Here is a 12819-nt window from a genome sequence, read left to right as displayed (position 1 = left end):
CACCCGGAGCCATTGCATCAGCCTGGGTGCAGGTAGAGGGAGCAGATTTTGGCAGGTCTAATACATACTCACACATTTCAGCCCCAAAGTGCACTTTGTGTGCCTTGCACCCAGGCCGACGCAGTGGCCAAGGGTGCAGTCACAGAAAAATGCTGATGCGAGCCTTAGGGAAAAGCCCTAGCCATTGTTTCTGGTGTACACGCCTTTTGCCAGTAGATGAGGAAATCACAAAAGGCGTTTTAGAGTGATATGAAGAGATGAAAGAATTTAAGCCACAGCTGCTGTGAACAGCTACATGCAGACATGTTTGCTGCTCAATATGCTGAAACGTCAAGAAATTTGGCTTGCAAGCATAAAGGGCAATGACATAAGAAGATTAGTCACCTGCAGGTGACTAATAAACTCCAAATGCTTCCCCTCTATAGATAAAGTGAATCACTGGTAGTGAAACATATGCATTGCTTTGTTTTTCTAAAGTCGCCCGTAGTTGAGGCAACTTTGGGTGACTTGAGAAAAACGAGGCACCACTTAAGTGTTTTAAGGAAACCATTTGAACCATTAGCACCCGCAGAAGAGGAGATTTGTTGCGGGCGACTAATTTCATGCATCATAGCACCAACAGCAATATAAATCACTATACATATTGAACCTAAAATGTGCTTTTGGTGCCCCCTTGTGAGCAGAAACCATACATACAAAGCAGAAACACATGGAAGATTTTTCAATTCACGTATGGGACCTGTTATCCAAAATGTTCGAGACCTGGGGTTTAATAATTCATGTAATTTGGATCTTCATACCTCAACGTCTAGTATAAAATCATTTAAACATTAAATAAAACCAATAACGTGGACCATAGCATTTGTACCTAGATAGAGAACTGGCTAAAAGATAGATTACAAAGAGGGGTGGTAAATGGAACATTTTCTAATTGGACCAGTTGTTAGTGGAGTACCGCAGGGCTCTGTACTAGGTCCCTTGCTTTTCAACTTGTTTATTAATGACCTGGAGGTGGGCATTGAAAGTACTGTTTCTATTTTTGACGATGATACTAAATTGTGCAGAACTATAGGTTCCATGCAGGATGCTGCCACTTTGCAGAGTGATTTGACTAAGTTGGAAAACTGGGCAGCAAACTGGAAAATGAGGTTCAATGTTGATAAATGCAAGGTTATGCACTTTGGCAAAAATAATATAAATGCAAGTTATACACTAAATGGCAGTGTGTTGAGCAGTTCCTTAAAGGGCATGTAAAGTCTAAAATAGAATAAGGCTAAAAATGCTGTATTTTGTATACTAAATATAAACATGAACTTACTGCACCACAAGCCTAATCAAACAAATGATTTACAGTATGCTTTCAAAGTTGGCTACAGGGGGTCACCATCTTGTAACTTTGTTAAACATCTTTGCAAGACTAAGACTGTGCACATGCTCAGTGTGGTCTGGGCTGCTTAGGGATTGTCATAAAGAAAGCTGCTTGATTTCTTCATGGCTGGGAAGTAAGGTGGGGTCTCCCCCTGCTGTTCATAAGTATGATTGTTTCCCTGCTCAGCAGTTAGGGACGGTATGACAATTCCTATCCACAGCAGTAAATTAAGGGAGAATTTCACTGCATACAGTCAGGTTTCTTATAAAAACAGTACACATTTTTTAATTAAAGTATATTGGAGACAGGTTTCTTTTTCATTAAAGAAAGTAAAAATGGGATTTTATTTTTTTGCCTTTACATGCCCTTTAACAGAGAAAGATCTATGGGTTTTTGTAGATAACTAGTTGTCCAATTCTGGGCAGTGTCATTCTGTGGCCACTAAAGCAAATAAAGTTCTGTCTTACATAAAAAAGGGCATTAACATAATTATGCCTCTTTATAGGTCCCTGGTAAGGCCTCATCTGGAGTATGCAGTGCAGTTTTGGACTCCAGTCCTTAAGAAGGATATAAATGAGCTGGAGAGAGTGCAGAGACTAAGTGGTTAGAGGGATGGAAGACTTAAATTCTGAGGGTAAAATGTCAAGGTTGGGGTTATTTTCTCTAGAAAAAAGGCACTTGCGAGGGGACATGATTAAACTTTACAAGTACATTAGAGGACATTATAGACAAATAGCAGGGGACCTTTTTACCCATAAAGTGGATCACCGTACCAGATGCCACCCCTTTCAGACTAGAAGAAAAAACTTTAATTTGAAGCAACGTAGGTGGTTCTTTACAGTGAGGACAGTGAGGTTGTGGAATGCACTGCCGGGTGATGTTGTGATGGCTGATTCAGTTAATGCCTTTAAGAGAGGCTTACCGCAGGGGCTGAATCATGTTTTCTCCGTCAGAGCTCAAGCCCATTTCCATCATTTCCTCAACCCCAGAAACAGCATGAAACTCTTCCTTCTTTTCATGTTTCATTTTCCTTCGTCTCTTCTTTTTCTTTTTTACAGAGTTTGTGCAGACGTTTTCAAAATCCATAGTGTGGGAAAGCAAAGTGCTAATTTCCTCTTCACGTGAGGTTGGCAAATGAGAACTGGGATTCTTGAACACCTGATCAACTATAGGGATTGGAGAGGTAGCCAGATGTGCTGGGACTTGTTCCTACAAATAGAATGAAAATATAATATCTGCAGCAGTCAGAATCTCTCAAACAGAAAGTAGTCAGTACAACAACACTTCAATTCTCAAAGTAGTGCAGGTTCCCCATTGGCCAACTTCGACTGGCACATACACAGAATTCCATGATGGGACAACACCACTTGTCCTTGGAATAATATAAACGCCTTTATTGCATAATAATTAATTTATAGTATGATGTAGAGAGTGATATTCTAAGAAAATTTGCAATAGATTTTTAGTTTTTATTTGTTGTTTTTGCGTGCTTTTTATTCAGCAGCCCTCCAATTTGCAATTTCAGCAATCTGGTTGCTAGGGTCCAAATTAGCCTAGCAACCATCCAATGATTTGAATAAGAGACTGGAATATGACTGGAATATGAATAGGAGAGGGCTTAAGTAAAAAGACGAGTAAACAGTAGCTATAGCAATACACTTGTAGCCTTGCAAAGCATGTGTTTTTAGATGTTTTTAAAAATAATGAAGGCCAACTGAAAGTTGCTTAGAATTAGACATTCTATAACATTCTAAAAGTTGACCTAAAGGTGAGTTACCTCTTTAATTTTGGAGAATATTAATTTTGGAGTATATTAATTTCATATTAAAGCATTCATAAAAATTAGCTTTTGTTTAATATAAAGTAAAATGATGTCTCCTATTTATTAGTCAACCCAATTGCTGACAGCTACTCATGCATTAATATGAACACCCACTCTGAACAAGGAGCAGTAAATGCACCATTACACTTACACTTTCTTCTTCGGTTTCCTGCACAAAGAAGGCTTCTCCATTGTCACCGAGTTTCATGTGCAAATCTACCTGGGTTCCATTGATTTCAATATCAATCTAGATTGAACAAAAGTATTTTACTTTATTACTCATATTGAATCAGAACAGTATTGAAAGAAGACCAACAACCTACCATTGCTGAATTATCATTTCTACAACAGAAAAACACACATCTCTTTATGAATAACAAAGATTAGGTCTTTGTAATGAAATATCTCCGTGATGGCAATCAATGACATCATTCATATTTAAGGATAACAACAGAGCTTGGAACTCCACATAAACATAACTTTTTAGCTTAGCTTTTTGAAAAGTAAACATAATTTCAAGCAGTATACATCAGTTAAAATATGCAGACTTTTCATGATTTTTAATGGTTTGGAACAGTTCCCTAAGCCTAGCTCCCTGCTCTCCTGCTGATCTGTCTGACTACTTTGCTGAGCTGGCTGACTACTGTTACTTTGTATCAGCAGCCATCTGTCCTTAGCCTGCATCCTCCAAACCCCACAATTCCCTGCACACGTGATTAAAATAAGGAACGGAACATCACAGTGCAATGCATTGTGGGATGTGTGCATGTTGTCTGTAAAATGTGAATAAGTTGTTACAATTTGTAACACCAGTGTTTAGTCCCTCCATCCCTGCCAGGAATTCAAATGATTTCAGCATAGAAAATGGCATTTACTCATACTTTTTGAAGAAACAGGTAACTGTGATGGGTATATTAGGGGTTTCTGTGTTATATGGGCCTCTATCAAAATTTTGGTTTGGAAGCTTGAGTTCCCCTTTAATAAACATCCAATTTACTTTCTACTTACAGTTCCCATGGTTAAAAGTATATATGTATATCTGTACATTATGTGAACAAACATAAATAGGGTTTTCTAATGATGCATTGCTCAGTCATTTCCATGGTGGGGCTCCAGCCTATGTATTTATGGCCAATAGAAGGGTTTGTTATTTGCAGATTTAGCATTTTGCACAGAAATCTGTCGCATCTGCCTGCACCCAAGGGGAGATAGTGTATGCAGGCAGTGCAGCAGAAGAGGACCAGCAGGGGTGCGGATTTTCAGCCTGTGTTTCTCTGCAGGCAGAGATCTGCATGGTGCGCCCGTAGCCATAACTCTCTTTCTTGTTCTTTGTGGTTCCATAGTTCTTGCAGACTTGGGGGCCACAAAAACAAGCCAAATTGAGCACACAGCTCTCTCTTTTGTTTGTTTGTTTAATGAATTACACTGCCATCAGATCTCTGAAATTGCCACAAGTTCTAAATGTCAAAGTCTATTCTTTTTAGCTTTAATAATACAAATAGCTACTTCTTAAGAAAGGCCTTGATTATTTTTCAGTAAGGTATACTGGAACAGGTTATTATCAGCTCAGCTATAGGGACATCCAGCATCTGACAGTGGCTAAATTATTCTGAACAAATGGCAGAATGGCTACATTTCTTTACCAAGCAATAACCTTTTAGCAAAGATCTTTCTCCATATATCTGTTTGGATGGCTGTTCTTGATGAGTAAAATCTAGTCAAGTGCCTGTCTGAGATGATTAAATGGGATCAAAAAAAAAAATGAATTGTAAACTCTGCAGACTTTAAAATTTGCATTCCTTTTCAGTTTTTAGTGGTTTAAGATATACTTGCATTTTTAGATTGCCAAGACTGGTCTTTTGGCTCAATATAAAAGTTGGCAACCCAAGGATTAACTGAATACAGTTAGTGCATAGACAGAGTTCTTAGAATCCATTATCCCAGCTATTAGCCATCTAATACTGTTAATATCTCAGAAACCACTAAAACAGAAAAGAAGCATAAAATGCAAGTGCTCAACATATCTTATTGGGGGGGGGGGGGGTTAGATCCCCTATTCCTTAAAGAACTGAAGACAAAACATATTTTTACTCTTGCTTCAGGTTCCCTGCTATTGTTTGCTTTGCTACAATCTATAATGATCTCAAGTACATACCACTTTCTCCTTAGAGCGCAAGACTCCGAGCTTCCCGAATCGCACATGAAATGGAGAGCACAAGTAGGTTCCATCCTGCTGACGAACCACTATAACGTCAATGCAGCCGGATAGGGTTGCCTGGTTGATGCCTTTATACAGTTCCCTCACTGTAACCAGGACATGCCCAGCAAGTTGCCCGACATAGTTCATGGTTTGGGACTGCATAGAGAGAAAAATATACAAATTTATATCAACATTTTTTGTAATTCTAATTTCAAAGTGACATTTCAAAGTAAAAAACAAAGCCACACACACAAATTCAAGGTGTCAGCGGGATGGGCTCCTAATATTTCCAGCATATAGTAAGTATACGAGAAAAGCAGAAATGGCCTTAACCTGTGGTAGGGCTGCACACAAGAAATCGGTGTCTCCCATGTAGACATTAGGATTTTTTTCTCCCAACCAGTTTAAGTGAGATCCGACTAATCAGTCAAATTATCATGAGGTTAGTGGGCACCCACCAATATGCAGCTAAAGATTTTTCGTCCACCATCATTCAGAAAATCGATCGGTCAGGTTCGAAAATTTTCATTGGTGACAGTGAAATGTATCCATTGTCCAAATGTTTGCAGTGCCAAGCACGCAGCTATCCACCGTTTTCTCAGATTCAATAGACAATATTGCTTGAAATGGTCTTTTTATTTGATGTTGGACAAATCATACATTTAAGCTCGGCTTTACAATAACGAAAAGATCTTTTAACGTCTATGGCCACCATTACAATTAGTTTTGTAGGGCCAGATCAGAAGCACTTAGTGCAGCCACAAGGGGGCACACAGATACTGTACAGCTATAATATGTAATTCTACTTACATGAACTGAAAGTATATAAATAAAACAATCCTATTTCTTACTCACAAGAGGGTTTTCATTCTGTACCTAATATGCTTTACTAAATAACCCAATGCAAGAGAATGAATACCATAACTATTCCTCTTATGAGGCAGACTAAAAATCTCCCAAACAACCCACTGAATTCAAATTGTGCTAAATTAAAATTGAATTGAAAGGCAGGTTGCTAACAGGATTTAATGTGGATTATTTTACTGTTGTGGGCTTGCACACTCAAAAAAACGATATACAAACTCTGGTGGTATTATAAAAGAAGTCTCTACTTGTTTTGAACAAATTAGAGTGCCCTCCATTTAATGTTTCTTTAATGTGTAGGGCCGGATTTACATAGCAGTCGCCCCTAGGTCCAGTGCCATTTATCGCCCCAGTCCTCTCCCCTTTCTTTGTGCAAATTTTCAGCATTGGGTCTGGAGTACTGGGGATTGGTGCACAGTAAATTTTAAAAATGATTGTATCTCCTGAACCCCCAGTGGTTCCAAACTAATGCGATTGTGGTTGGGAAGCATGCCGCCCCCTTAAATTCTGCAGCTTTAGGACTGGGCCTTTCTACCAATCTGGGCCTGTTATATGCCATGTGGATTATCAGGTAAATCAGCGTGAGAATCCTTTCTATACTAAATTAATAGGTCACAAGACTCAGCGCGCCATGTAAGGCAGGTTTATAAATTACAAGTTCAGTTTCCTTGAGGAGGCGCATTCAGCCCCTTGCTGTTGGTAAGCACAAATTCCCATCTGCTGGGGATGCTGGGAAGTACTCTAGCAGAGTAGGAGGGCTTCAGATTAGACCTCCCTGCTATATACACCAACAGACTTCTTATGCAGGTCTCTTTCCTCTGCAGCAAATCATTAGATAACACTAGATATTCCTAGTTATCTATGCGTAGATACAGAAATAGATGGCTTGACAATAGTACAAATAAACACCCATAAAAACAACAGCCATCAACAGACTGGTGATATTGATGAGAACATGACACCAATAATATGCTTTAAAATGCATGAGCAGTGCAGCTCTCCATACCTTGCTGCGGTTAGACGGTGTATATAGGGGAACACACACGTAATGCTTCTCACAATATGCTGCTCAGCACAGTTCCCATTTGCTATTTCTACTCACATCCTGTTGATTTCTGGACGGTCTGATAAGTCTTCAAAACTGCTAACTCAGGAACTGTCTGTCCCTCATCCCAGCTATCAGTTATTCCTGTTCCCCGGCAGCAACTATACACTCTGTGCAAAGCAAACAACTCCCATAAACATTTACATACCAATCATAGCACTTGAGCATGGGCTACTACAATACAACGCTATGTGATAACGATGGAGGGGAAACATACAAAAAAGGCATCAAGTGTTGAACCTAAGGAGGTTTCTGCAATGAATGAGTATTTTGAGGCAGATTTACTAAAGGGCGTAGTGACCGTCACTAACGAAAATTCGCCAGAAATACCATCTGCAGGAATATCGCCAATTTACTAGCAGGCGTAGAGGACAATTTGCTAGCGAAAGAGTTAATGGCTCACAAAGTTTCACTCACTAATATAACCAGGCGAATTTTCGTAACGATGCAAAATTACAATGTACGAATTTTACAGAACGTTACCTCTTTCGCCAAAGTTTCCTTCGCCACCTTAGACCTTGCAAACGGATAAGATGAAGCTACATCCTCCTCAATCTTATATCCTATATGCTGGACATCATATTCTGTATGCTGGCGTTTTTTCATATTTTAAATTGGGATTGTCTTTAAAAGTTAAACATTTTTTTTTACCATTCCAGGGGCATGCCACATTTAGTTTAAGGGGGCTCACATCGACCTAAGCATAGTGTACTAATGAAGTTTCGCTAGACAGAAATGAACGTTAGTGTAAGTTCGTTATGAAATGCTTGCGCGGACTAACCAACGCTTGCTAAACTTCGCCAATGTCCGGCTGCAGAGACGGAATTTCGCACGTTAGTGAATTAGCTTATGCACTGCAAATTTACGTCTGACAACGTGGCACGATGTGCGGCAGATCCTTTGCAGGTGAAAAAATTCGCCCTTTAGTGAATTTGCCCCTTTGGGTGCTTTGTTGCCTCTCTAGTAGTGAGAACATAAAGTGCAAGCCCATCAGGAAAATTACCAAAGAAACTTCCTGTATTTTGTTTTGCACAGACTATTTTAAACACATAATTACACCTATTTTGAAGAGACATATTGTTCAAGTGTCCCCTTTCATAAAAGGGAAAGTAATGCTGTACAGCAAACACAGAAACAGAACACAGCCAAACCACAGAATTTGTCTTTGTGATGCCTGCACAAGCTGAAGGCAAGGTTACTTTGGGATACAGAGTTGTCCCCACCTATGTACACAGAACAATACCATTTATTTAAGACAAGTAAAACATTCTATTTAAATGACGTCTTTAGAGGATGACATTTTAATATGAAACTGCGGTTCCTAATAGAACTGCATGGGAGACTTTTTGTGGGTGAGATTTTATCTCGTCAACAGGATCTTGTCATCAACAATTCTCAACTACATTTCTCAACTATATTAAAGTTTGTGGGATGCTACAAAATCGAATCCATTGTGCTTTAATGTAATATTTGATCATATAGAGACAATAGATGGTAGTTAACATGGATCTACACCAGACAGTTTATTTCAATAAGAAGGAAACGATTTATAAAGAAAATGAAGAGCTCGAGTGGTATCCTTTTTCCCCCAAGAGAAGTAACTTGTGTAGACATTGAGAATGTTGTCTTTTCTTTCCCCTTAATTTTGTTATACTCTCACAAGGTATTCAGGTTCTGGGGATCTAAGGCTAGGAACAGGTGTATCTGGGTGCAGGCACCTGGAACAGTAGATGGCCATATTCTTGGCCTGCATTTTGTCACAGGACGAGAACTACACTACATTTGTCCCTAGACTAGATTGGGTAAAAAAGTTTTCCTTCTTTCCTCCGGTCCCTCTCATAACCAGGCATGCTTCAGTGCTCTTGCTCTAGCTACTTCTTCCTGGGGACTGAAGCAGTTCATTAGTTGCCATAGGACAAAAGCCCAGTCTGGGCCACTGCTGATATCACTCTGCTACCTATTCACTGTGAAGTGCTATTGTCGCAATGCATTCAGCCACAGAGCACAACCTGAGAACAGTTTGTTGACAGATAATGTAGAGACAAAGTTCATTTGTATGTTATTTGATCAGATTATTTCCTAAACAAACCAATGTCTTTATCTATGTTTGTTCGCAAGGAGTGACGCATATTTGCTATTGATCAAATGTTTTTCCTTATGGTTGAAGAATTCAAGTAAACCCTTTGGAGCAGGACTGTGCAACATATGGGTAAGGGCACACCTGGCGATTCGGGGAGATTTAGTCGCCTGCAACTGATCGCCTTTTCTTTGGGGCGACTAATCTCCCCAAACAGCTTCCCCCTGTCTTCCGCCGGCTATAATGAAAAATCGCCTGAGGCATGGCACATGCGGCGCTTCGTATTCAGAAGTCCCAAAGAAGATGCGATTAGTCGCCAGGCGACTAAATCTCCCCGAATCATCAGGTGTGCCCTTACCCTAAGTCCTATGGGTTAGATCAGTGGTCCCCAACCAGTAGCTCGTGAGTAACATGTTGCTCACCAATCCCTTGGATGTTGCTCCCAGTGGCCTCAAAGCAGGTGCTTATTTTTGAATTCCAGGCTTGGAGGCAAGTTTTAGTTGCATAAAAAACAGGTGTACTTCCAAGCAGAGCTTCCTGTAGGCTACCAGGACAAATTGAGGCTACCAAACAACCAATCACAGCCCTTATTTGACATCCCCATTGACTTTTTCTTGCTTGTGTTACTCTCCAACTTTTACATTTATATGTGTCTCACAAGTAGGTTGGGGACCCCAGGGTTGGATAGAGTCAAAATCCTTTCTCTGGCTCCTAAGTTGCACAACAGATCCAAAGACAGGCAAGAGCTATTGTTACACCTGCAATAGGTGCAAATAAATGCCCAACTGCTGCCTTTTTTGTTGTTGCACTTTCCACACTGGGTTTGGCTTTGCAAAATTACATTATTATTCACATAAGTTCCTGCCCCAATGGGGCTTACAATCACAGGTCCCCATCACATTCACATACACTATGGTCAATTTTATCAGGTTATCAGGTATGCCAGTTAACCTGTATTTTTTGGAGTGTGAGAGGAAACCGGAGTACTCAAAACCATGCAAGCACTTGAAGAACATACAAACACCTTAAATACAACCTGGCTCACACACATGCAATAAATAAATAATTTGGCATCAAAATGACCTTTGTATAATTAGTCAAGAGATGCCAACTTGAGAAAGAGTGCTTGTCGCTATTAAACTTATTGTACCATGTCCTTGTATGTCACTAATAAAAACATGATAATGGTATTGGGCCTGGAAAAAATGGAATGGATTTTAAAAAAAAAAGTAAATCAATAGAAAAAGTGTTCACAAGAGCAGTTTATGACCTTGCTATTTATTTACTTTAATCTTTAAGTTTTACAACCAGTTTATTAGGCTGTGTTATCTCCTGCCACAGAGGTTTAGGTCTTATAATGTATCTATATATAATATTTTGGATACGGTCACTTACTGCATCTCCATGATAAGGACATGATACTGGCATTTCGGTGGAAAACCATATGGAACTTAAATGAAAGTGAGTTCAAAGGAGCTACTTTCGTTTTCAGACAGGCTTTGAAAGCATTTTTATTGGGCAGTGTCAACTAAGTTTATCAGCTTATCTTGCCCGAGTCTCACGCATACATCAGCCATAGTCATCTTAGGGCAGTGGGGAAGTAAAAAGCCTTTAAGGAAAGCAGACCTAATCCTGTGTACAACGTATGACCAGAACCCTAGCCATAGCCAAGCAAGACAGAAATGTATCCAAGTCATACTAGTTTTTTTTCTATACAATTTTAAGCCTTAGGGCAAGGTCACATATGGTGTTTTTACACTGCGGTTTTAAAAGCGTGCGTAAATATGCACAAAATGAACCCCCAAATAATACAATACGCACTATTGACATTTCCAGAGGGAGCTTGCAAGCCAACATCTGCCACACAATGGCAGTATTTGCGTTTTTAAGAAGAAATGCCAATACGGCATGGAAACTCCATATTATTTAACGCTTTGGGATCCGCAGGTCTGGAAATCCACTTCGCTGAAATACTCTGTGTATTTTAAATATGGCGAGCAAACTATTGCGAGATTCATTGCGCATATACTTATTTATGGAGTTGTATGCTGGTGCCATAATTACGTTGCATATTGACTATAAGTATGGCTACATTTTGCATGTTTTCATTGGCTTATTTACTCTTGACTGCGCGTTGTTAGTGTGACATTGAGAGATAGATATGGGGACTGTAGCTTTGGATTGCAAGTTCTAATGAGAAGGGCCCGATTTATCTCCTTTATCAATTAGTATTTGTATCATGTAATCTGTATGGCTGATGGTAGTGTACAAACACTTCTTAAAAATTATATATACCCCTGCTGAATCCAAGAGGAAGCATTACTTCAGTAATATGGGAACCAAAATGTTTTTCGCAGGAGGAATGCTGACAAGCAGATTCATTCTTTGAATTCATGCCAATCCTGTTTCTTGTCTGATTTCTATAGAAATTTACTGGTTTAGTTTCAATTCAAATACAATGTTTTGTCTAAAACAGAAAACTGCCATTTAAATGGATAGAAGAATAGCCAAAATGGCAATGATCAGCTCCAGGAAGATCAAAGAACGTCTAAAGTTACCTGTGAGTACTATTACAATTAGAAGACACTTTTGTGAAGCCAAGCTATCTGCAAGAAGCCCCCGCAAAGTCCCATTGTTGAAAAAAAGTGCTGAGGTTACAATTTGCCAAAGAACACTTTAACTGTCTTAAAGAGAAATGGTGCAACATTTTGTTGACTGATGAAAGCAAGATTGTTCTTTTTGGGTGCCAGATGTTGGTTGACTCCTTGCAACACAGATGTGCAGCAGAAACAGTGGTTATACAACTAAATATTAGTTCAGTCAAAGGAAAGCAAAATCTTGAAATATTTTTCAGTTTATAAAGTGAATGTCTGAGTTTGTACAGAACAATGAAGACACTGCTATTTTTAGAAACTGCCTAATATTGCATTTTCTTCACCTTCATTCAATTAGTTTTCCGAAGTAGCAACTTCGGAAAATGGAACGATCCCAGTTTACATTTTAGCTGGCGGGAAGGCTTTTTGGGGAGATTATTCGCCGAAGAAGAGGAGATTTGTCACTGGGCGACTTATCTCCCCAAAACCTTAGCGTGTGTCACCACCCTTACACATACAAGACAACTTGGATACAGTGTCGGACTGGAACTTTGGTTTTCTTTGCTTTTTAATGGGCCCAGCCAAATGGGAACTGTGTCTGGGCCGGCGGGGGCCCACGTGGCCCATTTGACCCTGCTTGCATAACAGGACAAGAATATTCCTCACTTCTGCTCTGAAGCAGCTGAGCCGTGATAAAGCAAACAGTGCAAATAGCTATGTAAACAAAATAGTTTATTTATATATATATATATATATATATATATATATCAAAACAGGGGGGTTGTGGG

General features: G+C 39.5%; 1 protein-coding gene across 4 annotated transcripts in view; it reads right to left on the bottom strand.

Moving 5' to 3' along the window:
* lpin2.S (lipin 2 S homeolog) overlaps positions 1-12819 on the bottom strand; it is a 66965-nt gene that overhangs the window by 34034 nt on the left and 20112 nt on the right. For all 4 annotated transcript variants that reach the window (XM_018268632.2, NM_001089764.1, XM_041567100.1 and 1 more), the window contains 3 exon segments: positions 5347-5547; positions 3343-3438; positions 2292-2578 (listed from right to left, as the gene is read on the bottom strand). In XM_018268632.2, coding sequence (XP_018124121.1) covers positions 2292-2578; positions 3343-3438; positions 5347-5538 — 575 coding nt within the window. In that variant the 5' untranslated portion in view covers positions 5539-5547.

The sequence above is a fragment of the Xenopus laevis genome, chromosome 6S (assembly GCF_017654675.1).
Source record: "Xenopus laevis strain J_2021 chromosome 6S, Xenopus_laevis_v10.1, whole genome shotgun sequence".
In the NCBI taxonomy this organism is placed as follows: Eukaryota; Metazoa; Chordata; class Amphibia; order Anura; family Pipidae; genus Xenopus; species Xenopus laevis.
This window is presented reverse-complemented; position numbering and strand designations above follow the sequence as displayed.